This window comes from Ovis aries, chromosome 2 (genome assembly GCF_016772045.2).
Source record: "Ovis aries strain OAR_USU_Benz2616 breed Rambouillet chromosome 2, ARS-UI_Ramb_v3.0, whole genome shotgun sequence".
Lineage (NCBI taxonomy): Eukaryota > Metazoa > Chordata > Mammalia > Artiodactyla > Bovidae > Ovis > Ovis aries.
Window position 1 is genome coordinate 102,494,481 of NC_056055.1, and position 27,181 is coordinate 102,521,661.

At 41.6% G+C, this 27,181-nt stretch overlaps 1 protein-coding gene across 3 annotated transcripts in view; it reads left to right on the top strand.

Annotated features, from left to right (window-relative positions):
* The window catches only part of ELP3 (elongator acetyltransferase complex subunit 3), a 124,842-nt gene that overhangs the window by 18,291 nt on the left and 79,370 nt on the right, over nucleotides 1–27,181 (top strand). For 2 of the 3 annotated variants that reach the window (XM_012128450.4, XM_004004437.5), the window contains exons 4-7: nucleotides 2,923–2,993; nucleotides 4,272–4,335; nucleotides 6,460–6,528; nucleotides 8,792–8,946. In XM_012128450.4, the coding sequence (XP_011983840.3) occupies nucleotides 2,923–2,993; nucleotides 4,272–4,335; nucleotides 6,460–6,528; nucleotides 8,792–8,946 (359 nt within the window). Of the gene's footprint in view, nucleotides 1–2,922; nucleotides 2,994–4,271; nucleotides 4,336–6,172; nucleotides 6,323–6,459; nucleotides 6,529–8,791; nucleotides 8,947–27,181 lie in introns of those variants that run through there. The other variant, XM_042243526.1, reaches the window with a different exon arrangement.

Below are 27,181 nucleotides of genomic sequence, written 5' to 3' on the forward strand. Positions count from 1 at the left end.
CGTTTCCTCATTCATTATTTTCATGTACAAATTTTCCCAATTTTGTCCAGTAGGAGCCCTTTCAAGATGGTTTCTGTCTCCTTTTCAAATGTCCTCATCATTCTTTGAGCCGTTTCTAGCTTTCTGTCATAATAAAATGTTCCAGGCTCATCTTGTACTTTGTTCACCCCAGCCGTGGAATCGGCCTTGTCTCCAAGGAGCCCTGTTTCTTTGACTAGAGAAGAGTTTTCATTTCTTATTATTTTTTAAACTTTTAAATTTTGTACTGGAGTATAACCGATTAGCAATATTGTGATCGTTTCAGATGGACAGCAAAGTGACCCAGCATCCATATACTCCCCTCCCATCCAGGCTGCCACATGACATTGAGCGGAATACCCTGTCTATACAAGAGGTCCCTGTTGGCTATAGAGAAGGGCATTTAGAAACAAAGATCTGAATGCTAGCTGTGCTCAGTGCTGTTAGAGTGTTGCTGCTACCAGATGCTCTCAGTGAACAGAGGAAATAAACATGTAGGTGTATGTATGTACATGCACAGACATACACATAACACATTTGTGTCTGTATTTATTGTGTGTGCATATATATGTACTGCTGCTAATGCTAAGTCGCTTCAGTCGTGTCCAACTCTGTGCGACCCCATGGACTGCAGCCCATCAGGCTCCTCCGTCCCTGGGATTCTCCAGGCAAGAACACTGGAGTGGGTTGCCATTTCCTTCTCCAGTGCGTGAAAGTGAAGTCGCTCAGTCATGTCTGACTTGTAGCGACCCCATGAACGGCAGCCCACCAGGCTCCTCCATCCATGGGATTTTCCAGGCAAGAGTACTGGAGTGGGGTGCCATCGCCTTTTCCGATATATATGTACATATGTGTGTATATCTGTTGTTCAGTCACTCGGTTGTATCCAACTCTTTTCGACCCCATGGACTGCAGGACACCAGGCTTTCCTGTCCTTCACCATCTCCTGGAGTTTGCTCAAACTCACATCCATTGAGCCAGTGATGCTATCCAACCATCTCATCCTTAGTCAGCCCCTTCTCCTCCTGCCTTTGATCTTTCCCAGCATCAGAGTCTTTTCCAGTAGTCAGCTCTTTGTATCAAGTGGCCCAAAGTATTGGAGCTTCAGCTTCAGCATCAGTCCTTCCAATGAACATTCAGGGTTGATTTCCTTAAGGATAGACTGGTTTGATCTCCTTGCTGTCCAAGGGACTCTTAAGAGTCTTCTCCAGCCCCACAGTTGGAAAGCATCAGTTCTTCAGCACTCAGCCTTCCTTATGGCCCAACTCTCACATCCATACACAACTACTGGAAAAACCATAGCCTGGACTATATGGACCTTTATTGGCAAAGTGATATCTCTGCTTTTTAATACACTGTCTAGATTTCTCATAACATTTTTTCCAAGGAGCAAGCTTCGTTTAGTTTCATGGTTACCGTCACTGTTTGCAGTGATTTGGGAGCCCAAGAAAATAAAGTCTGTCACTGTTTCCATTGTTTACCCATCTATTTGCCATGAAGTGATAGGACCGGATTCCATGATCTTAGTTTTTTGAAGGTTGAGTTTTAAGACAGCTTTTTCACTCTCCTCTTTCACCCTCATCAAGAGGCTCTTTAGTTCCTCTTCGCCTTCTGCCATTAGGGTGGTGTCAGCTGCGTATCTGAGATTATTGATATTTCCCCCAGCAATCTTGATTCCAGCTTGGGCTTCATCCAGCCTGGCATTTTGCATGATGTACTCTGCATATAAGATAAATAAGCAGGGTGACAATATACAGCCTTGACGTACTCCTTTTCCAGTTTTGAATCAGTCTGTTGTTCCATGTCTGGTTCTAACTATAGCTTCTTGACCTGCATACAGATTTCTCAGGAGACAGCTAAGGTGGTCTGGTATTCCCATCTCTTGAAGAATTTTCCACAGTTTGTTTTGATCTACACAGTCAAAGGCTTTGGCGTAGTCAATAAAGCAGAAGTTTTTCTGGAATTCCTTTGCTTTTTCTATGATCTGATGGATGTTGGCAATTTGATCTCTGGGTCCTCTGCCTTTTCTAAATCCTGCTCGTACGTCTGGAAGTTCTTGGTTCATGTAGTGTTGAAGCCTGACTTGAAGGATTTTGAGCATCACCATGCTAGCATGTGAAAGGAGCCCAACTGTGCGGTAGTGTGAGCATTCTTTGGCATTGCCCTTCTTTGGGATTGGAATGAAAACTGACCTTTTCCAGTCCTGTGGCCACTGCTGAGTTTTTCAAGTTTGCTGACATATTGAGTGCAGCAATTTTTTTTTTTTTCATTTAAAGGATTTTATTTTTCCAGATAGGAAGGCTACAAAGTTAAATCCTTAATAACCAAAATTTTATATAATACTTCATTCTTCAAAACTGCCACAGACTTTTGAGCTCTGGACACCCAAGTTACACAAAAACCCAAACCTTCATGCTTTCTCAGTAAACGTACATCTTTCTCAAGAGGCCTTGCATGCTAACTCCACAGCTGAAATTCCTGTTACACGACTGAACCAAACTGAAATCAGGCTGCAGTCAACCTGCGTAGGCCCTGATGGACGCGGGGCTCTGGTCCGCTTCTCTCCCAATCCTGGGTCCATCATGGTCCATTCAACGTCTGTCTACTGCCGACGGTGAGCTCCAAGGTCAGGAAACTGAAGGCTGTGCATGTCTACACTGGTTCCCTTGGAGCCCCAGCAGGGACCCTTCCTCCAAGATTCATTCTGTACTGTCTGATCTGAAGATTAATAACATTGAAAAGAGATCACCCTGGTACCCACGGCTTTGTTTAAGAAACACAACATCACAAGCACTTTTGAAGGCCCTTGTGTTGCGGTCCTCTCCCATTTTCTGAGATAACCACTCTCCAGAATTTCCTATGAATTATTTCACAATTGCTTTTTTATTAATCTTTCTTTTATAGATTGCTGTTGTGGCTGTCATGTGCAAACCCCACAGATGTCCACACATCAGTTTTACAGGAAATATATGTGTGTGAGTATGATGATTTTAATAAGTCATGTATGTGTTTGCATTTTAATTGATATAGCAAGTCCTAGAGCCTTGATCAGTGTGTGCTGGTAATATTTAAAACTTTATTAAAGATTCATAACTTAGTTCTTTGAAATAAGCAGCCACTAATAGGATATTTCAGTGCTTTAAAAATGAAACATATAAAGATTTAAATTTGTTTCAGTGTACAATACATAGGTTATAGAACTCAAAACAGTAGTCTGTTAACTTGATAAATGAAACTTGGAAGTATGAGAAGCCTGAATTCCAAATGTCAGAAATTTAAAATGAATTTGGATCAGCAGAGTATCCCCCAAAAGTTACCCTTATAAGTAATCTTTAAACTTCCTAAGCTTAATTAGAAAACTTAGAAGAATATGCATGACTCTAGAGAGTAAGATCAGTCGGGAGAAACATTTTCTTAAGTGTAGTTATCAAGAGAGCACTGTGAGTATCGATACAAACTAGGAAGGTCTAGGCGCTGTTATTTGCCCCTAAAAGCGTAAACTTCTAAAAGGATGGTGTGTTGATATACAATATGTGTTTTTCTCTTTCTGACTCGCTTCACTCTGTATGACAGATTCTCAGTCCGTCCACATCTCTGCAAATGACCCAATTCTGCTCCTCTTTATGGCAGAGTGATGTTCCAGTGTGTGGACGCACCACACCATCCTTATCCATTCATCTGTCATATGGAATCTAGAAAAACGATACAGATGAGCCCATTTCCAGGGCAGGACTAGGGGTGCAGATTAGAGCGTGGACCTGTGGACACAGCAGGAAGGAGGGGGGCCGGGTTGAGAGAGGGGCGCTGACACACGTACACTGCGGTGTGTAAAGTAGCTCGCTAGCTGTAGCGTGGGGGGCTCAGCTCGGTGCTCGGTGGGGACCTGGAGGGGTGGCGTCGGGAGGGAGGCTCCAGGAGGAGGAGCTGTATGTATGCATACAGCCGATTCACTTCATCAAACAGCAGAAACGAGCACAGCCTCATACAGCGATTACACTCCAATAAAAAAAAATAAAATGATAGCGGCTGCAGTACTCTGAAAACCACTGCAGTATTGTTCCTGTATGTGTTTACCTTCTTACTTGTTAGTAGAAAATGTAAATACTTGCAGATAGCACGAAGGTGCAATCTTCTGTTAGGATTTGAAAATGAAGCTGGTTCAAGCAGGATTTTATGGAGACGGCAGGTACCTGAACTGGACGGTGGAGCTGAGTTCTGAATCTGACACCCTCACCCTTTTGTTGAATTGGCAGGTACTGCCCTGGCGGACCTGATTCAGATTTCGAATATTCCACGCAGTCTTACACTGGATATGAGGTAAAGTAATGTGAGGCTGACCGGAGGAGTGTTATGTCATACTTTACTTCGCATATGCTTTTACAAGTACTGGCTTTCTTAAAATTTTTCTTTCTTATTTTTTTCTTGATTGCACAAGTTACTCATTCATGAAACATTTGCCAAGTGCCTCTATATATTGTTCCAGTCACTGCAGAAATACTTACCTAAGCGCTTATTAGTAACATATGTCAACACTGTTCTAAACGCTTTACAACTTTAAATCTGGCAGCATTTTGAAGGTAGACACTATTATTATCATAGTTTTATGGATAAGGAAACTGGAGCCTAGAAAGCTTTCACCACTGGCCTGGAAGACACATCCCGAACGTAACAGGGCCAGGCCTTGAATTCTGTGCACCTCACCAGGATGTTTTCCTGCCTCTGCAACCGTGAAAAAGACAGGTCAGGTCTTGTGGAATCTGCATTCTAATAAGTGGAGGGTAGATAGTAATGATGCTGGGAAAGACTGAAGGCAAAAGAAGAAGAGGGCAGCAGAGGATGAGATGGTTAGATAGCATCACCGACTCAGTGGTCATGAGTTGGAGCAAATTCCAGGAGATGGTGAAGGACAGGGAAGTCGGGCATGCTGCAGTCCACGGGGTCACAAAAAGGTGGACGTGACTTAGTGACTGGACAACAACAAGACAGTAATGAAACAAACGAAAAAATATCACGTACCAGCTGACATGGGAAGCGGGGAAGTAAAGTCAAGTAAGATATAGGAGAGGGTGACTTTAGCTTGGTGGCTGAGAGGGGTGACGTGGTAACTAAGCCCCGAATGACAAGAAGAAGGCTTTCAGGAAGATCAAGAAGGAGCATCCCTAGCAGAGAGAATAGATAAAAGGCGGAGCCAGAGTGAGCAACGGCGGGGCGCTGGAGCAGAGCGGGTGAGGGGAGAATGAGATCTGGGAGACAGTGACATAGAGGCTTGTAAGGCAAGGCAAGAAGTTTGTAATATTGGGCTGGCCAAAAAGTTTGTCTAGGTTTTTCCATAAACTGTCAAGGAAAAACCCAAGTGAACTTTTTGGCCAACCCGATTGGTGTCACGTGCAGCCATCCAGGTTTAAAGCAGAGGAATGGTATAATCCAGGTAGGTTTTAAGAGGCCTTTGATGGCTCTTGTGGGGGCAAGAGCGAGAGCAGGAGGCCACCGAGCAGGCTTTCCAAGCAGTCAACCCCTTCAGAAGAGGCTGGCAGCCAGCAACCTAAGTGACTTATCTTCTTATGTCTGGTTTTTCATTTTTTTCCTTTTTTTTTTTTTTTAATAGATCAAATTGTAAAAATACAAAAGAAATCGCTCAGTGAAAATGCTCCCTCTCATCACTTTCCCTGGCCACCCCATTCGGCTCCAGCCCACTGAACAGTCAGTTAGTCTCGGCCCTTTCCTGTTCATCCAGCATAGATATTAACAGCATATAGATATAAAGGCAATTCATCTTCTTCATCCTGGCTTTGTACACTGCAGGTAGTCTGTCAAGACCTTGCCTTTCTCATTTAACGATGTGTCTTCAGGGAACATTTTCTTTTTATTCTATTTATTTATTATTTTTGACTGCGCTGGGTCTTTACCTCTGCACACAGTCTTTCTCTGGCTGCAGTGCACAGGGCCCCTCTTCATTGTGGCTTCCCTTGTGGAGCACAGGTTCCAGGCACGCGGCTTCAGTAGCTGCCGCACGAGGGCTCAGTAGCTGGGAACATTTTCTATCAGGACGTTGTTTGGTGGCCGTTGCTTTGTATGACAGCATGAAGACTTTGCGTTAAGCCATCACAGACTGTGTTGTAATTTAATGATCTGGTTCAAAGGTTATTTTCTCAAGGAACTCTTTCTGAATATGCATGCACACCTCTGTCTAGGGCAGCAAAACAGTTTGGTGACCCTGGGGATTCCATCAGCGTTTACACAAAGCTGTAACTATGACCCAGGGAGCTGCCTGCTGTTGAATGGAGACCAGCCGGATAATCTTCAGGTCAATATTTCAAACTGACCAAACTGAGGAAGGAAGAAAGGAGCCCAAGAGAATTTTAGTTTTTTATACAACCCTTTTGAAACTACACCTTATTTTTAATTCAATGTGGGCATGACAGGATATTTTTCTTTTTTTAGCCAACCTCCATGCGAGCTATCCGTGCCAGATATGACCCTTACCTGCAGACAAGACACCGGATAGAACAGGTAAGGTTTTACAAAGCCTTTTTACATTAGATCTTTATACTCAGGAGGTACTGTTGCTTGATTTGAGTCGAACCAGAAATAACTGAAAGAATATTTCTCTCCTTCAGAAGTTTTTAATATCCCATCCGAGGGAGAGGACAGTTTTGCAGTTCCTAGCAGGGTCAAAAACGCCACTTGCTTTAAAGACCATATTATTTTCTGTAAGGATTTTATAGTCTCTAAAGTTCTTTGAGTTTGTAGAAAGTCATTGTTATGAAACTTACAGTGTGTGGCAGTGTCAAAGGTCTTACACAATAGGTGGGTGGATTGAATTTTAGCTTCCATAAGCCAAGTGAGAAGTATAGTGGCTGGTTTGCTGGGATGAGAATAGGGAATTGGCTACAGGGCAATGAGGGACTCGTGGAAACTATAGAATTGTACTGTATAATGGTGGTTGTGGTAGTTACACAACTCTAAACTCATTTCATTGTGCACTTAAAGTTAATGGATTTTATTGTGTGGGGTTGGCCAGAAAAGTTGCAACATCTTAGGGAAAACCCAAACGAACTTATTGGCCAATCCAATGTGTAAATTATATCTTAATATAACTGATTAAAAAACAAGCACTATGTCGGTGGCCTTGCTGTGTTCAAGAAGTCTGAACGTTAATTTCATTTTAAACTTGTCTAATTTAAAACAACGCAAGCACTGTCCATAGTTTTAATAGTAACATCTAGTCGGGCAACTAGACAGTCTGAAAGGGAAAGTAACACGTAACAGAAAGTCACTTCTGTGTTGATTTCTTTTTTAGCCATGGTATTTAATTTATTTAAAGTGTTTCAGTAGAGCTTGAAAGGTTTCTGTTAACCGAGAAGGAGTATGGGTTCTGGAAGATGTAGAAAGTACCAGAGGGCAGTGATTCTTCTCCCAGCTGTGAATGTGCTAGAATCACCGGAATGACGTTTCGCCACTGGAGTTATGCGGTGCTGTCTGATTTAGGGTCCAGCAAGATACTTTGAAAAAGCTACCAGGAAGATTTAACTGTGTATCTCTGGTGAACGACCGTAGATGGAGTGTTCCTTTAGTGTTGATAGCTATCTACACATACTTAGATATTTGCATGGGTTCCACATGCATGCACGTACTCTTACATATGTGTAAGGATTTACATATGTATTGGGTTGGCCAAAAAGTCCATTTGGGTTTTTCCATAAGATGTTATGAAAGAGCCGGAATGAAGTTTTTGGTCAACCTGCTATAAGGATGTATGTATTTATAAGTTGCTATTTTCCATTTTCAGAAATTAGTATTCAAAAAGATAAATTTCTGCTCATATTAAGTACGGATATCCTCTTTACTTAGTACATTAGAGTTCATAATTTGTAGTCCACTTGACTGAGTTTTTCTCAAGCCAACACCTGGCAAGAAATCGAAATACCTGTTTTTAAAAATTAGAATCTTGACTTATTGTTGTTGAAAAATGGAAAGATCTGTATCATTGTATCCCCACATAGAGGAGATATTATATTTCAGACTGATTTTTTTCCCCCCAACCTCTGAAACCAGGCTAAAAAGGTGCCACCTGTATCCAGAATCTTCACAATTCAAAACTGCAAAGTTTTCATTTGAAACTGCTGTCTTAATGCTGCTTTCTCATGTGGTGTTCACTTTCTTTCGTTTGCATCAAGTCCTGGTTATATTGCCTGTAGTCTTCTTTGTCATCAGTGCTGACCTCAAGGTCTGGCATAAAATACATATTGAGGGGGTTTCCCTGGTGGTCCAGGGGTTAAGACTTTGCCTTCCAGTGCAGGGGTACAGGTTCAGTCCCTAGTCAGGGAGCTAAGATTCTACGTGCCTCCTGGGCAAAAAGACAAAACATGAAACAGAAGCAGTCTGGTAACAAATTCAGTGAAGTCTCCTTAAAAAACACATAATCGAGAAAGATTTGTTCATTCTATTACAGTGTATACAATTATATCTTGTATGATCTTGCTGCTAATTTATATTCTCTGTATTTTTGAATGTTCACCTAACTCTGTAAGTTGACATCAAACTTTTGATTATTTTAAATTCTTACTCTTCCTTCTTATTTGAGCCATAATTATTTTTCTTTCGGACTCTGGAGCCTATTTTCTTGAGTCTGTAGAATTTGCTCAACATGTTTGCTTCTCATTTTTAAACTGTAGTGATGAAAACACTGCCAAGTCAAATTAGAAATTTTCAGTAAGCCACTTAAGAGTAGTTGACTATACCTTCCTAATGCTGACGAATTTATGTCTTTCAGTTAAAACAACTTGGTCACAGTGTGGATAAAGTGGAATTTATCGTGATGGGTGGAACATTTATGGCCCTTCCAGAAGAATACAGAGATTATTTTATTCGAAATTTACACGATGCCTTATCAGGACATACCTCCAACAATATTTATGAGGCCGTCAAGTAAGAAACCCTTATTTTATCACATTCACCTGAGTGGTTGCTGGTTTGTCCTCCTGGCAGCAGTCTGAGAATCCCTTCTGCTCTGTGTCTATCCTCCTAGTTCTTTGGGGGACAAGGGGAGAGGTTTTCATTCTTTTTACTTGCATGGTTTTCATGGGTGGTACCGTTAAATATATTTTTTCCAATTTTACTGAGATGTAGTTGACATTCAATACTGTCTGCAGGTGTACAGCGTAATGACTTCACTTATATCCTGAAATGGTGACCACCATAAGTTTAGTTAACAAGAATCGTCTCATGCAGTCCTAGTGGTTGTTGTTACTGCTATATTGTGTGGAGACGGGTTATGTGTTTTAAAAGTGAGTGTGGTCCATTGGCATTAGTATTCTTACAAAGTCACTGTGCAAAAGAATAAAAAGGGGAAAAAAAAGAAAAACAACAAAACATACAAAATCACTGTGCAGATCTCTTCGGCCTTCGGCTGGTCTAAGCTGCAGCAGTGGCCTTGATTGCAGTTGGTGAGCTCACCCAGAAAGAGCACGGCCAGTACTTTTAATCTGAGACCGTGAGCTGCTATCAAATTCACAGAACAAATGACTATTATTTAATAGTTATTGTTTTATGACTTACTATCTGATGACTGTTGAGTCATTTCTCTTTGTGGATGGGATCGTTTATTCGTTTCAAATTCTAGTTGATAAGACAGAAGACAGCTATGCTTTCTTTTGATACCTCCTGTCTCCATTTTTAGTGAGAAGAAAACTAAAGTTTGCTAAGGTTGGTGATTTTAGAAGGGAAAGTCTTAAAATAGTTTTTATTTTCAGAAATTTCAGGGACACCTGGCTAAGCTACCTAGCTAAGTACTCTGCCTTTAATTACTGAACGTTAATTGAAGGCCCACTAGGGACCGTGCTCTCCCTGGGGTACCGGGAACAACACGGTGAGCAAGACGGATGCTGTCCTTGCCCTGGCGGTGCTCACATTCTGCTGGTTCAACAGGTAACAGACAGTAGGTGCCGTGATGGAGACAGACTGCTGTGCTGGAGAAACATAGGCTGATCCTGAACGTGACCTGGCGATGTTTAAGCTGAGATCGGAAGTATATGGAGGAGCCAGTCAGGCCAGGCTCAGGAAACCAATAAGACAGAGACACTGAAACAAAGGAAGAAACGTGAGGTGCTCCTCAGAGAGGAGGCAGATATGGCTAGATTCCAGCGAACCGAGGAGCAGGTGTCATGAGGGGAGCTTGAGGAGTCAGGTCACGCTGGATGTTGAGGACTTACAAACGTTGGAATCAGCAGTAGGAAGTAGGAGAATGGTTTGAAGCCAGAGAGTGGTGTGTTCAGGTTTGTAAGTCTGAAGGCATCCCGGCTCTTGCGTGGCAAGTGGATTTGAGGGGTGCCAGAGCAGAAGTGGTAACCCAGGTGGGAGGCTGTTGTGCCCACCCCTGCTCGAAAGAGGGTGGTGGCCGCAGTGACAGAAAAGGATAGATGGGTTAGAGCTATATTTTATTGCTGATGGACTTTGAATCAGGTTGGAAATAAGAAAGAGGGAGTCGAGGGTGACACCCAGTTTGGGGTTGTAGAAAGGGACCGAGGGTAGCGCTGCCTACCAAGATGGAAGAACAGGAGAAAGAATGGGTTTGTGGGAGAAAAGTCAAGACTTTTCCTTTGGCTTTATTAAGTTTGAAATGCCTCAAGTGGGGACATGTGTAGGCAGTACAAGAGATGCCTGGGCTGGCAATAAATGGTCCAGAAAAAAAATGTTCTGTAACATTTCATGGAAAAATGTGAACGAACTTTTGGCCAGCCCTATAAAACTGAGGATTATCAGATTGTTACAGGTGTTTATCATCATGCAAATGGATGCGCTTACCTTATGGGAGGGTCTCATGCATCTCCAGGGTACACTACATGAAAAAGCAAGTTTTAGAGCAGCTCTTACTGTGTGATCCCGTCTTTTGTGTGGCCATGCCCTGGAAGAGGTGATAGAATCATGGTCATCATTGGCATCCACGTTCTCCGTGGCGGGAGGGACGTGGGAAATGGGAGTGAAGGGGGGCAGTCACATTTACACTGTCTGCAGTGTGCTGGGCGCTGCAGTAAGTATTTACTTACTTCATTCTCCCAAGAAATCTTTGAGTTATATATTTAAATCATCCCTGTTCTACAAGTGAGGAAACTGAGGCCCAGAGAGATGAAGCCACTTGGCCCAGGTCCACAGGAGGTGAAGTGGGGCCTGTGAAACCGAGGCAGCTTTGTTTTCAGAGCCAAAACTTGGCTATAGTTATAACGGAGGACATCGTGCCAGGTGTAAAATGAACGAGAGTGCCTGTCTGTGTGTGTGAGCACACGTTTGTATACATCACCAGAGCTTCAAAATACTGGAAGAAATAGGTTTCTTTTTCTTTTTTTCCTTGCACCCCCTCTCCCACTGCCTTCAGGCTTTTTTCTGGATTCTTTTTTATTACAGTGGGGGTGGGTTGGGTGTAGGATGACAGTTAATTATAAGGTTGTTCAAACAGTGCCTCTCTAAGTATTTTGCAGGGTGATAATAAGTAGGACTTCAGTTCAGTTCAGTCACTCAGTCGTGTCCGACTCTTTGTGACCCCATGAATCGCAGCACGCCAGGCCTCCCTGTCCATCACCAACTCCCGGAGTTCACTCAGACTCACGTCCATCAAGTCCGTGATGCCATCCAACCATCTCATCCTCTGTTGTCCCCTTCTCCTCCTGCCCTCAATCCCTCCCAGCATCAGAGTCTTAATGTAGGACTTGAATGAACCCAAAGATGCTTTCATTATCCTGTAATTAGAATGGTTCTTGGCATGTAGCAGCCACAAGCAAACTGGTGAATGAATTTTGAATGATCGTCTGTTGGTCGGATATTGACAACTAACGACCCACGTAGGGGTGCCTCTTGGAATGGGGGACAGGGTGCTGTGCTCACCCTACTTCAATCCCCTTAATGTCTTAATGCTCTCCTTTGGGTTGGTAAAAATGAAAAGAGTAGAGAGACTTTTTCATAAGTTTAAATAAATCTCCAGGGTAGTTTTGAAATATGAGGGAAGTGGGCAGGACACAGCCTTTAAAAGAATGAGACGGGCATGTGTCCAACTCTCTGCGAACCCGTGGACTGTAGCCCACCCGACGACTCTGCCCGTGGAATTTCTCAGGCAAGAAGACTGGACTGGGTTGCCGTTTCCTTCTCTAGGGGATCTTCCTGACCCAAGGGTCAAACACAGGCCTCCTGCATCTTCTACACTGGCAGGCAAATCCTTTACCGTTGAGCCACCTGGGAAACCCATGACACGGCCATGGGACATGGCAGACTGCTTGGAACCATGATGGTGGAACAGTTAGCCTCTAGTAGACACTGAGCCTTAGCATACACTCATTGTAATACATTAGCATGCTAAATAGCACACCCAGCAGCGCCATGACCGTTCTAAGGCTGACCAAAGAGGTCAAAAGGTGGATGGTGATTCCTGGAAATCTCTGCCCCGTCCCCAAAATAATTGGAATAATTCTCCCGCTTGTCATAGTTACTGTTCAGTCAGTCGTGTCCGACTCTGCTACCCCATGGACTGCAGCACACCAGGATTCCCTGTCCTTCACTATCTCCCAGAGTTTGCTAAAGCTCATATCGATTGAGTAGGTGACACCATCCAACCATCTCATCCTCTGTCGTCCCCTTCTCCTCCTGCCCTCAATCTTTCGCAGCATCAGGGTCTTTTCCAATGAGTTGGCTCTTTGCATCAGGTGACCAAACTATTGGAGTTTCAGCTTCAGCATCAGTCCTTCCTATGAGTATTCAGGGCTGACTTCTTTTAGAATTGACTGGTTTGATCTCTTTGCAGTCTAAGGGACTCTCAAAAGTCTTCTCCAGCACCGCAGTTCAAAAGCATCAATTCTTTGGCACTCAGCCTTCTTTATGGTCCAACTCTCTCATCCATGCATGACTACTGGAAAAACCATAGCCTTGACCAGATGGACCTTTATCAGCAAAGCGATGTCTCTGCCTTTTGATACACTGTCTAGGTTTGTCATGGCTTTTCTTCCAAGGAGCAAGCGTCTTTTAATTTCATGGCTGCAGTCACCATCTGCAATGATTTTGGAGCCCCAAATATAAAGTCTGACACTTGTTTCCATTGTTTCCCCATCTGTTTGCATGAAGTGATGGGACCAGATTCACTTCTTACCTATCACTTCATTTCAGAATTCTTTTGTGACAAAGCTATAACCTCAGATTCAGCAACAGTTTGAGGTGCCCGGGTGGAGTGCTCAGCGTCTGGAAGAGTGGGTGTGAGCAGCCTCCTCTGTGTGATGGCCACCAGAGGAGGCGATGGGTTAAATCTGTGTCCATGAAGTGACTTTGAGCAACAGCAGGTCAGCCTGATCTCCATCCTGCAGGGCCTTGAGTAGCAGGATGAAATGGGACCTTATTTTTACTGCTCATTCGGAACCTTGATCATTCATGAATATGAGTCATACTGAGTAAAACGCTGAAGTCTTTCAAACTTTTGAGGGAGTCATGATGTAATCCAACGCCTTCTTCCTAATAATACTGACAAACAGATGACAGCTTAGAATAAAACGCAATTAGAGGAAAAACAGCCTTAATTAGTTCAAAGCCCCATGACGTTAGGATGACAGCAGTACCTCAGAGGATTACTGCCTAAAAATCCACTGAACTCTGAGAATGCCCTCTTAGGATCAGATCATCTGTTCAGACCATCACATTTTTCTCTCCCCATGCTTAGTGTTATATATTCTTTTCTCACTGCAGCTGTTCTCTTGTTGCAGACCTTGTGCATTAAGTGAGTTTGAATCATAAATATCTTAGACTTGTTCCACCCCTAAACCCCCCTCCATGAAAATTTGCTGCAGAGATTTTTAGTCTGTTTGCTAGCTAGGCCAGCTGAAGATGTGTATAATGTATTTTTAGGATACAGTTAATTTGACATTTTATCAACTGAAACTTTAAAATTTTGCAATGCAAAGCGATAAAGGGAAACAATAGAATGGAAAATACTAGAGATCTCTTCAGGAAAATTAGAGATACCAAGGGAACATTTCATGCAAAGATGGGCTCAATAGAGGACAGAAACAGTATAGACCTACCAGAAGCAGACGATACTAAGAAGAGGTGCAAGAATACATAGAAAAACTATGCAAAAAAGTTCTTAATGACCCAGATAACCTCAGTGGTATGTACACTCACCTAGAGCCAGAGATCCTGGAATGCATCTTGATGAACAAAGCTAGTGGAGGTGATGGAATTCCAGCTGAGCTATATTTAAAATCCTGAAAGATGATGCTGTGAAAGTGCTGCACTCAATATGTCAGCAACTTTGGAAAACTCAGCAGTGGCCACAGGACTGGAAAAGGTCAGTTTTCATTCCAATCCCAAAGAAGGGCAATGCTAGAGAATGTTCAAACTGCCACACAATTGCACTCATCTCACACGCTAGCAAAGTAATGCTCAAAATTCTCCAAGCCAGGCTTCAACAGTACGTGAACCAAGAACTTCCAGATGTACAAGCTGAGGAACCAGAGATCAAGTTGCCAACATCCACTGCATCAGAGAAAAAGCAAGAGCGTTCTACTTCTGCTTTATTGACTATGCCAAAACGTTTGACTGTGTGGATCACAACAAACTGTGGAAAATTCTTAAAGAGATGGGACTACCAGACCACGTGACCTTCCTCCTGAGAAATCTGTATGCAGGTTAAGAAGCTACAGTTAGAACCAGATGTTGAACAATGGACTGGTACCAAATTGGGAAAGGAGTACATCAAGGCTGTTTATTGTCATCTTGGTTTTTTAACTTCTATGCAGAGTACATCATGCAAGGTGCCAGGCTGGATGAAGCTCAGGCTGGAGTCAAGATTGCTGGGGGAAATATCAATAACCTCAGATATATAGCTGACACCACCCTAATGGCAGAAGGCGAAGAGGAAATAAAGATCCTCTTGATGAAAGTGAAAGAGGAGAGTGAAAAATGCTGACTTAAAATTCAACATTCAGGAAACAAAGAGGAACTAAAAAGCCTCTTGATGAAAGTGAAAGAGGAGAGTGAAAAAGTTGACTTAAAACTCCACATTCAGAAAACGAAGATCATGGCATCTGGTCCCATCACTTCATGGGAAATAGATGGGGAAACAGTGTCAGACTTTATTTTTGGGGGCTCCAAAATCACTGCAGATGGTGACTGCAGCCATGAAATTAAAAGACGCTTACTCCTTGGAAGAAAAGTTATGACCAACCTAGATAGCATATTGAAAAGCAGAGACATTACTTTGCCAACAAAGGTCTGTCTAGTCAAAGCTATGGTTTTTCCAGTAGTTGTGTATGGATGTGAGAGTTGGACCATGAAGAAGAATGGGCACCAGAGAACCGATGCTTTGGAACTGTGGTGCTGGAGAAGACTCTTGAGAGTCTCTTGGACTGCAGGGAAATTAGATCAGTCCATCCTAAAGGAAATCAGTCCTGAATATTCATTGGAAGGACTGATGCTGAAGCTGAAACTCCAATACTTTGGCCACCTGATATGAAGAACTGACTCCTTAGAAATAGACTCTGATGCTGGGAAAGGTTGAAGCCAAGAAGAGGACGACAGAGAGCAAGATGGTTGGATGGCATCACCGACTCAATGGGCATGAATTTGAACAAGCTTCGGGAGTTGGTGATGGACAGGGAGGCCTGGCATGCTGTGGTCCATGGGGTGGCAAAGAGTCGGACATGACTGAATGACTGAACTGATATTCTTTGTGTGAAGTTTTAGCTCTATTTTTACAGAAATGGTCTGATGCCTAGGGGTGTTTATAAATCGTCCGTTTTTGGGGTGAGGTGAACTTTTGTTCTGTAACTTCAGGTCACAATATGTGTGTAGAAGAAGCCTTTTGAAGAAGAAAGCCTCTTTCTCTAAAGGACAGACCAGAGCTGGCGTTGTTTTGTTTCTGTTCTTTAATTTACCTCAAGGGGGCAATAAACACTTTATTTTCAGATAAAAATTTATATGTGATTTGAGTTTTCATTGCAGCAAATATGAATGGCTCTCAGGAAGTAGTCAAAGTACAGTCTGGGAGCCATAAAACCAGCCATAAATGCTACACTGAGTCCTGCCAACCCACTTGACATGTTTTGCTTTTTTTCTCCTGGCCTCTATGCTTTAATGAAATAATCTAGAAAAAGCAAATTTGCAGTCTTGTGTTTGCGGAGGTAAATTTTTACTGCCAGCTCCCTATAATAAAGTTGGTATTTGTTTTTTAGGGAAGCTTTGTGTAATTTGAAGAAATAGTTGTCTGGTTGGTACTATAGTACTAGAGATGCAGAAAACTTTTCAAATGTTGATATCCTTGCAAAATGTAGAGCAGCCCGGAGGTACTGTGTTTTGGACATAACATTTCCTGCAAAATTTTTGGATGGACGTTTGCCTTACTGTTCTCTAAATTCTCTTGCACAGATGGTATTTAAGAAAACTATTTGGGTTCCCTAGTGTGGCTCACCTGTCTCAGATGTAAGGTAGTGAATTCATGTTTATTTTCTTGTTATTTTCCTAGTTTGCGTGCATGAGTCCTCAGTCATGTCTGACTCTTTGTGACACTGTGGACTGTAGCCCACCAGGCTCCTCTGTCCATGGGATTCTCCAGGCAGGAATACTGGAGTGGGCTGCCTTTTCTTTCTCCAGGGGATCTTCCCGACCCAGGGGTTGAATCCCGCGTCTCCTGCACTGGCAGGCGGATTCTTTACCACTGTACCACCAGGGAATCCTCATTTTCCTAGTAGTTGATGTCAGTATGACTACACAGATAGAGTGCTGAGACTTCCCTGGTGGTCTTGTGGCTAAGACTCCACACTCCCAATACAGGTGGCCCAGGTTCGATCCCTAGTCAGGGAACTGGATCCCACGTGCTGCAACTAAGACCCAGCACAGCCAAATTTTAAAAAATAAATAAATTTTCTTGAAGTTATTATTCATATTGTCAACCTCATTGAAAGTTAGTAGCCGTTGTTCGAATTCACGTCAAGCTCTACGGTTAGCTCGACTCTATCCCTGCTTCACTATCGTGTGTCACATCTAATTCACGTTTTGCCTTTTTCTGAAAAGATGAAAAGTGAGAGTAGGGAAAACCCTAACAAGGTGAGCTTGGTTAGCATTTATGGCAGGGTAGTAGCAAGCGGTATACTAGCTCCCTGCAGCTGGGAACGCTGGAAAGCTGAGTAAACAGAGTCAAGGACGAAGCAGGGATGGTTCCTGTGAAGACTCATTAAATCAAGCAAAGTGATAATCACTGCTATCACTTAGACTAAGCCCGCAGTAGTCTCTAGAGATCATCAATTACTGGTGACTATCGTCCTTCAAAAATCGTCACCCTGGAGATGAAAAGGACTGGCAATGGGGTCTGAGTCACCCATTCGCCAGAATGCACAGGTCGCCAAATAACTCAAAGCAACCTTTTAACAGCTGTATTCCTTTGTAATCAGTCTTGCCCAGAAGCAGTTTCACATTCAATCTTTGTTGCTTCTTGGCTGTTCTCACAAGATGCCATTTAAAAGGGGAGTGGGTGAGTCATACCTCCTCCCTGTGGAATTTTTAATTCATTTCCATTCCTTCCTTTTTTTTTTTTTTTTTCCCATGTCTATCAGTGAGTTTAAAGCCCCCAACTGTGTCCTCCTGAGTCCTGGAAAAACTAGAGTGCTAGGTAACACTGGGCACCAGGCCCCGGAGATAATTTCATAGATTTGCAGAGTAACAGAGAAAGCAGAGCACCTGCGAAGCCCTGAAAGTGATCATCTGCTGCCTTTCTGGGCTTTGGCTCCAGCACCCCACCTCCCACCCACCCCTCTCTTTACATATTGATCACTCTTACTCCCTCTCTTGGTAAATCAGATTTTCACAGACGCTAACCAGGACCCTTGACACTGGCAGCACAACCTAGGGTACAATCTTAGTCATCATAAAGAGATATTAGTTTTTCTCCCAACATTTTTTTTGAAACAAAAGTGGAAAGAATTTTCCAGGGAACATCACGTACTTAGCACCTATGTTCTATGATATGTGCTTCACCATGTACTTAGCTAACTAGCCACGTCTGTGCATTCACCAATCCCTCTTATTTGTTTATTTTAACACATTTTAAAGCAGGGTGCAGGCTTCGGTACACTTTCCCCAAATACATCATCACGCACATCATTAGCTAGTTCACTGCAGTCTTTTCTTTTCCAGTAAATGTACATACAATGCAATGCACAGATGCTATGGGTACCACTTGATGAGTTCTAACAAATGCATGTACCCGTGTAACAAAACCCTGCTAAGACAGAGAGCATCATTGCCACCCAGAAAAGTTCCTCCTGCCTCCTCCCTGTAAATCCCCACCCGGACTCCCAGAGGTGGCCATTGTTCTCATGTTTTCTCCTTTCATAGATGAGTTTTGCCTATTAAACTTCATGTATTGGTTGACCAAAAAGTTAGTTCGGGGTTAGTAAGTCAGTAAGAAAACCCGAATGGACATTTTGGCCGACCAAATAAATGTAACCAAATAATACGTATTCTTTTGTGTGAGACATCTTTTCATGGAGAGTTATATTTTGAGCTTCATCCATGTTGAGTTTTATAATAGCCATTATCTTTTTAGTTCTGGGTAGAATTCCTTTGTAGGCGTAGACCATAGTTTGTTTATCCATTCTGTTGAGGGATAGCCGGGCTATTTCCAGTTTGTAGAGATCGTGATAAAACTTCAGTGAGCATACTTATGCAGTCTTTTGGTGAGTGTATGTATTTATTTCTCTTGGGTGTAATAACCATCATATGTTTAGTTTCAAAACTGCCAGACATTTTCCCAAAGTGGTTGCATCATTTGTACTCCCACTGGTAACATAGGCGTGTTCATTTGCTCCACATCCTCACCAGAGTAAGGTAGTGCCAGTCTTTGGAAGTTTAGCCATTCTAGTGGGTGTGTAGTTGCATCTCACTGCGCTTTTAATTTGCATTTTCCTGATGACTAATGATGCTGAGCACTTTAGTATGTACTTATGCTTTCTGTGTATATTTCCTTTGTGAAGTGTGTGTTAAAATCTTTTGCCTACATTTTATTTTTTATATGCCCTGGATTCGAGTCCTTTGTTCAATCTCTGTTTTGCAAACATGAAAACCTAGTCTGTGACTTGACTGTTCATTCCGTTAAAATCTTTGAGCAGAGTGTTTTGTTTTGGTGAAGTTTAATCTAGCAGTTTTTTTCTTTCATAATTACTGCTGATTTTGTATTATCTCTTAAAAAGCCTTTTTTGCCTACTCACAAGGCAAGAAGATATCTTCCTGTGTTTTTTTCTGTAGATTTGACTTTTATGTTTAGGTTCATATGTCGGCTTATGATCCATCTTGATTTAATGTCTTATGTGTAGTGCGTGATAGGCGTCGAGATTTCTTTTTTTCTATATACATACCTAATGTATACAGTCTTGATTACTGTAGTTTAGGGTATATCCTGAAGTAGTGTAAATCTTCTAACTCCGTCCTAGTTTTTTAAGATTGCTTTGGATATTTTAGGTCCTTTGCCCTTCTGTATAAAGTTTATGTTTGTCAATTTCTAGCAAAAAGTGTAATAGGATTGCTGTTGTGTTTAAAGAATAGAAAAATTTTGAGAAAATTAACAATTTAACAATATTGAGCCTTCCAATTTATGAACATAGTCTGTCTTCTAGTTTTTAATTTTCCTTAGCAGTCTTTGGTTTGGAGATTTTGTAAGCTTTTGGTTAAATTTATTTCAAAATTTGGGGTTGGCCAGAAGTTCACATGGGTTAAACAGGACAGACTTTTTATAGTCAACCAAATATTTTGTTTGTTCATATTATATTAAGTGAAATTTTTTTCAGTTGTATTTTCAAATTGTTTGCAGTTAGTATCTAGGTACGTAGTTGATTTTTGTGTATTAACCTTATAGCATATGAACTTACTAAATTCACTCCTCGGTTCTGTAAGTTGGTTTTGTAGATATGCTAGAGTTTTCTTTAAAAATAATCATGTAATCTGCAAATACAGTGAATTTTAATTTTTTTCCTTTAGGTTGTGGATGCTTTTCTTCCTTATTGCAAAAGCTTGGACATTTTGTCCAGTGCTAAATGAAAGTGATGAGAAGGAGTCTGTCTGTCTTACTCCCAATAATATAGGGAAAACATTTACTACTGCAATATTAAGTGCAGTGTTACTTGAGAGTTTTTTTTTTTTAAGATATCTTTAACAGATTGAAAATTTTTACAGAGTTTTATCATTAAACTCATTTCTCTAATGATTTCTCTGTGACTATTTAAATGATAACACTCTTTTCCTCTTTCATTCTGATAATGTATATTACTTTGATTTTTTTAATGTTAAACTAACCTTGCATTCCTAAGATAGACCCTATTTGGTTGTAATGTATTTTTCTTTCTACATATCACTGGATTCAACTTTCTAATACTTTGTGAAGGATTTTATTCATGGCGGATGGTGCTCTGTGATTTCATGTTTTCTTTTCTTTGTTACCTTCTGGCTTCAGTGTTACGCCAGCCCTATAAAACAAGTTACGAAGCATTTCCTCCTTATTTTCTGAAAGACTTCATGTAAGATGAATATTATTTCTTCTGTGTGTTTGCTGAAATTCATGAGTAAAACTGTTCAAGACTAGAGTTTTCTTTATGGGAAGGTTTTAGATGATAAGATACTGGGCTTCCCTGGTAGCTCAGTTGGTAAAGAATCTGCCTGCAGTGCAGGAGACCCGGGTTTGATCCCTGGATCAGGAAGATCCCCTGGAGAAAGAAATGGGAAACCACTCCAGCATGCTTGCCTGGAAAATCCGATAGACAGAGGAGCCTGGTGGGCTGCAGTCCACAGGGGTCCCAAAGAGTTGGGCACAACTGAGTGACTCACACTGTAGATGATTAATTCCATTCCTTTCATAGACAAAGGGGTATTCAGATATTATGTTTCATCTGTGTCCATTTTCGTAAGTTCTATTTTTCAAGGAATTTGACTGTTTTATCCAAGTTGTCAAGCTTTTTGGTATAAAGTTGTTCATAACATTCCCTTACTTAAAATGTCTGTAAGATGTCATTGATCACCCCTCCTTCAATCCTGATATAGATAATCTGTGTTCTTTCTTTTTTTCCTCTATCAGTCTAGTTATGGTTTATCAATTTTGTTGTTCTTTGCAAAGAATTAACTTTGATTTTGCTTATGCCCTCTACCTTATATATTTCTGCTTCTATTCTTACATCATCTTCTACTTTCTTTGGGTTTACTTTGCTCTTCTTTTTCTTTGCTTAAATAAGGTATAGAAACCTAGCTATCCTATAGACCTTTTTTTCTTTTCTGATGTAAGTATTTAAAGCTTTAAGTTTTTCCCATAAGCACTGCTTTGGCTGAATCCCACAAATTTTAATATGTTCTATTTTAATTATTCAGTTTACAATGTTTCCTGAAATTGTATTTTTACCTGTGGATTGTATACAAATGGATTGTTTAATTTCTAAGTTTCCAAAAACATGGAGTTTTTCTTGATTTCTGATTTAATTCCCTTTTGATCAGAGAGGGTTTATTCTGTACTATTTCAGTTTCTTAAAAGTTTTTTTTAATTGAGGTTTATTTGTGGCTCAGCATATATGATCTCTCTTGGTGAACATACTCTGTGTATTTGAAAGAAACTATATGCTGCTGTTTTTGGATGTAATGTTCTATAAACATCAATTTAGTCAAGGTGGTAGATAGTGTTGTTCAATGGTCTTTGGGGATTTTTTTTTCTATGTAGTTCTATCAATTGCCGAGAGAAAAAGAGTAGAATCTCCAGCTGTGATTGAAGAATGATCTATTTACCTCTTTAGTTGTATTAGTTTCTACTTCATTTATTTTGAAGATCTGCTAAGTGTATGCACATTTGTGATTGGTATGTTTTCCTGGTGTATGAACTTTGATAAAACTTTGATTATGAACTTACTTTTTTTTATCATTATGAGAATCCCTTTCTGGTCTTGAAGTTTCCTCTTTTTTTTTGACGTTGCTTCCCGTTACAGCTGTTACATACTTACTTTTCTATCCATTTGCTTTCCACCTGTATGTGTCCCTGTATTGAAAATGTGTTTCTTATAGATAACAGTCTGCCGTAGTTGGGTCTTGTTTCTTTAATCCATTTTGACATTGTCTGCCCTTAATTGGAGTATTTAATCTGTTCACATTTGCTACAATTGAATTTGCAACCACTAATTAAGTTACTCCCTCACTTTGGTTTTTAGTAGCCAAGAGTTGTGGTCTTACTGAATACCATAATTGTCTAATTTCATATAATGCATTTTTTTCTGTGTCTTAATACGGAATGTCTTCTTAAGAGAAAGGATCTCATATCAAGCACAGTGCCTTGAGAAGAGAAGGTATTGGGTTGGCCAAAAAGTGCGTTCAGAAACCTAAACGCACTTTTTGGCCACCCCAATACTTAGAAAGCATTGTTGAGTGAGTGCAGTGGGAAGAACTGTGCAGTAACAGTAGGTTCCAGGCTTATTTTCTATTGTTATCCTACGTTATTAATGAGCAGGTGACACTAGATCATCTCTAAAGTTACTGATTCCTGTGACATTCTGTGCTTTAAGGACTTCTACTGGAAGGGCAGCTTTGATCTACAAGACGTACTGAGGGGCTGTCTTTCACCCAACAGTCACTTTCTGACAGTGGCAGCTTTTCTGTAATGTTTTGTGTATGTGTGTTAGTCGCTCACTCGTATCCAACTCTTTGCAACCCCACGGACTAGCCCACCAGACTCCTCTGTCCGTGGGATTCTCCAGGCACGAATCCTGGAGTGGGTTGCCATTCTCTCCTCCAGGGGATCCTCCCGACCCAGGGATCAAACCCAGGTCTCCTGCATAGCAAGCAGATTCTTTACCACTGAGCTACCAGGGAAGCATAATGTTATGTATATAATGTGCTATTAATAGAAAGTAAAAAAGCAGTCATGAAAAAAAAAAAGCAATCATGGTTACCACACATTCTTTCAATAGTGTATTCTCATTCAAAATTAAGGGCTATGTAATAACATTCGAGTCCTTAAATTTGAATGTGAATACACTATTGAAAGAATGTGTGGTAACCCTGATTGTTTTTTAATTTTCTGTTAATAGTATTATTGCTGTTGGTTCTTCAGCATTCTGACTATATGTACAAAATAGTAGCACTCTTGTTGGGTGTTGAAAGAATCAAAACCCAAAATGTTACGGGTTGTTTTGCATATGTCCTAAACCTTGGAGAAGGAAATGGCACCCCACTCCAATATTCTTGCCTGGAGAATCCCATGGACGGAGGAGCCTGGTATGCTACAGTCCATGGGGTCGCAGAGAGTCGAACATGACTGAGCGACTTCACCACCACCACCAAACCTTGTCAACCAGCATGATAAGGGAGCAGAGGTCCCTGATTATTCTCTTAGCTATGTGTTACCAGGTTAGTTTCTCATAGGTTCTACTCATTTAAAAATCGAAATTCTGCCTCTCTCTGGTACCTCAGTTTGTGTTGAGCAGAACCTTTTGTTATGTATTAGACCCTCCCAACATAACTCCCAATATCCAGGAAGCAAACTTGACCACCATCTCAAAAGGAAAAAAGTTATTTTATAAATCCACAAACATCCAACTCAGTCATTCTTCAGTCCAGACTATCATTAGCTCAGCATTAGACAGGACGTAAAATTCTGTTGAGATATTTTCTAGATATGATTATATTCACTCCCCAAAAAAGAATGTGTTCAGTGGTACTTCTGAGGAATTGGGGGACTTCCCCAGTAAAGAATCCGCCTGCAGTTCAGGAGACTATCGCTAGGTTGAGAAGGTCCCCTGGAGGAGGGCATGGCAACCCACTGCAGTATTCTTGCCTGGAGAATCCCATGGACAGAGGAGCCTGGCAGCTACAGTCCATGGGGTCACAGAGAGTCAGACACGGCTGAGCGACCAAGCACATGCCCTGAGGAATTACACCATTAACCCAGGACGCTATTTGGCAAGTCAGTCAAACCTTTGGCTATCCAAAGAAGTTTATAAATTCTACTTACTCATCTTGGGACTGCAGATGCAGAAGAGAGTTTGTACCTTGTGACTAATGAAAGTTCGTATTTCATCTACACACCATAAGTATCTACTTTGTGGTTTGGTTTGAGCAAGTTGGGTTTGGGGTAGCGGGATGTCCATGTAGGAAAAGGTCCTAAACCTCTCAGGAATTTGGACCTCAACCTCTAGTGAGATTTTACACAGGAAATTGAAAGTAAGGCCCACCCATCCAACTTCATTAATGACAGAGGTTTCAGAGAGGATGGCAGGAAATTAATAGCAAACAGAAATGTTTTTTGATGTCACAGCCTTCTTGGATTGAAGCAGAAACAGTTTACGAAAGATAATAAAGAGCCTTTCACATCGCCTTCCTTCAGCGTCCTGCTGGTTGGGGCCTTATTGTGAGGGGACAGTAAGTAGTGATAATAGATGTCACTTTTGTAGGTCACTTTCTTCCAAAAATAGAAGCATGCTTTCCAAGAAATCGTTTCTATCCAGTTATATAACATCTGCCACTTCTGGCTCTTTGATCTTAAGTGGTTCTTGGTTTTAGCTGTGTGTCTTAGCCCTGTAGCTAGACTGTTGAGCGTCCCTGGGACAAAGGACTATTGTGTCTTTACTTTCTGTAGATTACCTGGTCTAGGGTTAAGCAGTTTTTAGGGTTAACCGTTTGGGAACAGTAGCCAGTCGAATTAGCTGGAGGCTGCTATAGAAGTCAAGAGAGACCCCCTTCAGCTTTATGTCTTAAGCTTTGCCTCATTCATTTACTCATTCTTCATATTTGTGTGTTTTTTTTTCTTTTTTATATTGAAGGAGAGTTTTCAGTGCTGAAGGCCTTACCTCTAAACATTTATGAGCCTACTGTCTTCCAGGAGTTTCCTGTCTAGATGGACAAACAGGCCTATCCACAGATAAGCAGACAAACTCCATACAGAGTATGGGCAAGGTATTTCGGAATGGGAGCACAGAGTTACCAAGAGGCACTGGGAAGACGTCATGACAGGAGAAATGTATTTGAGCTTTGTTTTGAAGGCTGGTAGCATCTGGTTTTTATTTGCTTTGATGTTCCCAGGTTACTGTCCCATTCCCCTGCCATCACCACCTCCCAGTTTAAAAAATAATGCCATCAGCATAAGTTGTTGGCTTAAGTTAGCTTCACAGAGAGCATTAGCATCCTTTCTAGTTGATGTTGCTCCTACAGCATGCAAAGAAGTGTGCGTGCATGCCAGATTGCTTCAGTCGTGTCAGACTCTTTGTGACCCTATGGACTAGCCCGCCAGGCTCCTCTGTCCATGGGATTCTGTAGGAAAGAATACTGGAGTGGGTTGCCGTGCTCACCTCCAGGGCTCTTTCAATCCAGGGATCAAACCTGTGTCTCATACATCTCTTGCATTGGCAGGTGGGTTCTTTACCACTAGCACCACCTGGAAAGCCAGAGCAGCATGGCCCCATGATGCTGGAGTTTCGGCTTATTTAGATGACCCGATCACGTCACAGAAAGAGAAGTGGATTTAGAATCAGAAAGCCAGAGGTCAGGTTCTGATTTTGTCTCTTAGAAGCTCATGGTCATGGTTGGAAAATTCGCTATTTCCTAACTGCCCAAGAACTTAAGCCCACTGCCTCTCCCTGCTCCCCAAAGGTACTGCAGTTGACCTTGGTAGTAAAGAAGAGCTGTACTGTTGGATGGCTGTTTAAACGATATGGGGGGTTATATCAGCCGTAAAATACCAGCTCAGGTATTTTGCTTAGATTAGCTGACTGCCTTTATTCACATATTTGTGTATTAACACATGTATGTGGACTCAGCTCAGTGCTCTGGAAGGACCTAGAGGGGTGAGATGGAGGGGAGCGGGGGCTCATGTTGTTGTGCAGCAGAAACTGACACAAAATATTGGCTTTTAAAAACAAGTTATTTCTTATCCCTTCATTTCTGCTGCTGCTAAAGGTGGTGTCATTTTCCCCCTAGAGGAAAGCTTGGCGGTAAGTTATTGTTTGAGGATAAGGCTTGCCTCTGTGTCCTAAGCTATACTCTGATTACTTCTGAAGAGACCTTATCATCCTCGCAGCAGCCGCCTCTGCCAGTCTTGCTTGGGCCTGCGATGCCACGTGGCAGAGAGGGTCTGTGGATTTAGTTCTCGCTCCTGTAGATGCGTCCCATCAGTGCAGTGGCCTGTCCTCTCGTTGTCCCGGGAATGCAAGGCACTGTTGTGGTGCCAGGCTTGCTAACTTAATGGCATCCTTCTCGGAAATATTGTGGGTTTTGTAAAAAAAAAAAAAAAAAATCAGTTAATAGAGGGGTACAATTTTGGAATGTCTGACTGTAAGATGTCCTCACTTACTTTGTGAAACATTCATTTAGAGTTTTCTGCTTCATGGGTTTTTTTCAGTCAACCTTCATGCAGTATGCATTCTCCATAATACATTAGTGTTTCAGTTTTTTTAAATGATGGTTTTCTCCAAACACGATAATTGATGTTTGAGTGTGAGTTACGTGTATCCTGTAGCAGTGTATGCTTCTGTTCCTGCATGCCTTAGGACTCACTTATTAGAAAGGCCTGTGACTTTGTGGTCCGATTGTCTCAGATAAGCCAGTTGATTTAGTATCCTGTCAGAAGCAAGATTTTATAAGACCTGTGTCCTTTTTTGTCTTACGAGTTGTTGTTTAGTGACTGTGGACTAGTCGTTTCCCTTTAGTTCTTGCTGCCTTTGGTGATCCTATAGAAAACCTTAGGAATACAGTCATAGCGTGAAAGACTCGAGTCAGTTCTTCAGTTCAGTGATTCTTAACCACCTTAATAATTACTATTAGACAAGTCAGTTTTATTGATGAATGAATGAGTTTAAAAGAGAACAGCAGTTACAGAACTGTGGAAATTTTATGATTTTTCTTTTTCACAACAAAAGCTGTGAACTTCTTTGGAAAGAAGGAAACGAAGTGCCAAATGAAGGCTTCCCTCACCCTCCCCGAAGAATTAAGAAAGTTGTAGAAAGGCATTTGGAAGAATTATTTCATTCTAGAAATGAAAGTCACTCAATTCCACTCGTGTCCAACTCTATGCAACTCCATGGACTATATATGGAATTCTCCAGGCGAGAATACTGGAGTGGGTAGCCTTTCCCTTCTCCAGGGGATCTTCCCAATCCAGGGTTCAAACCCAGGTCTCCCGCAT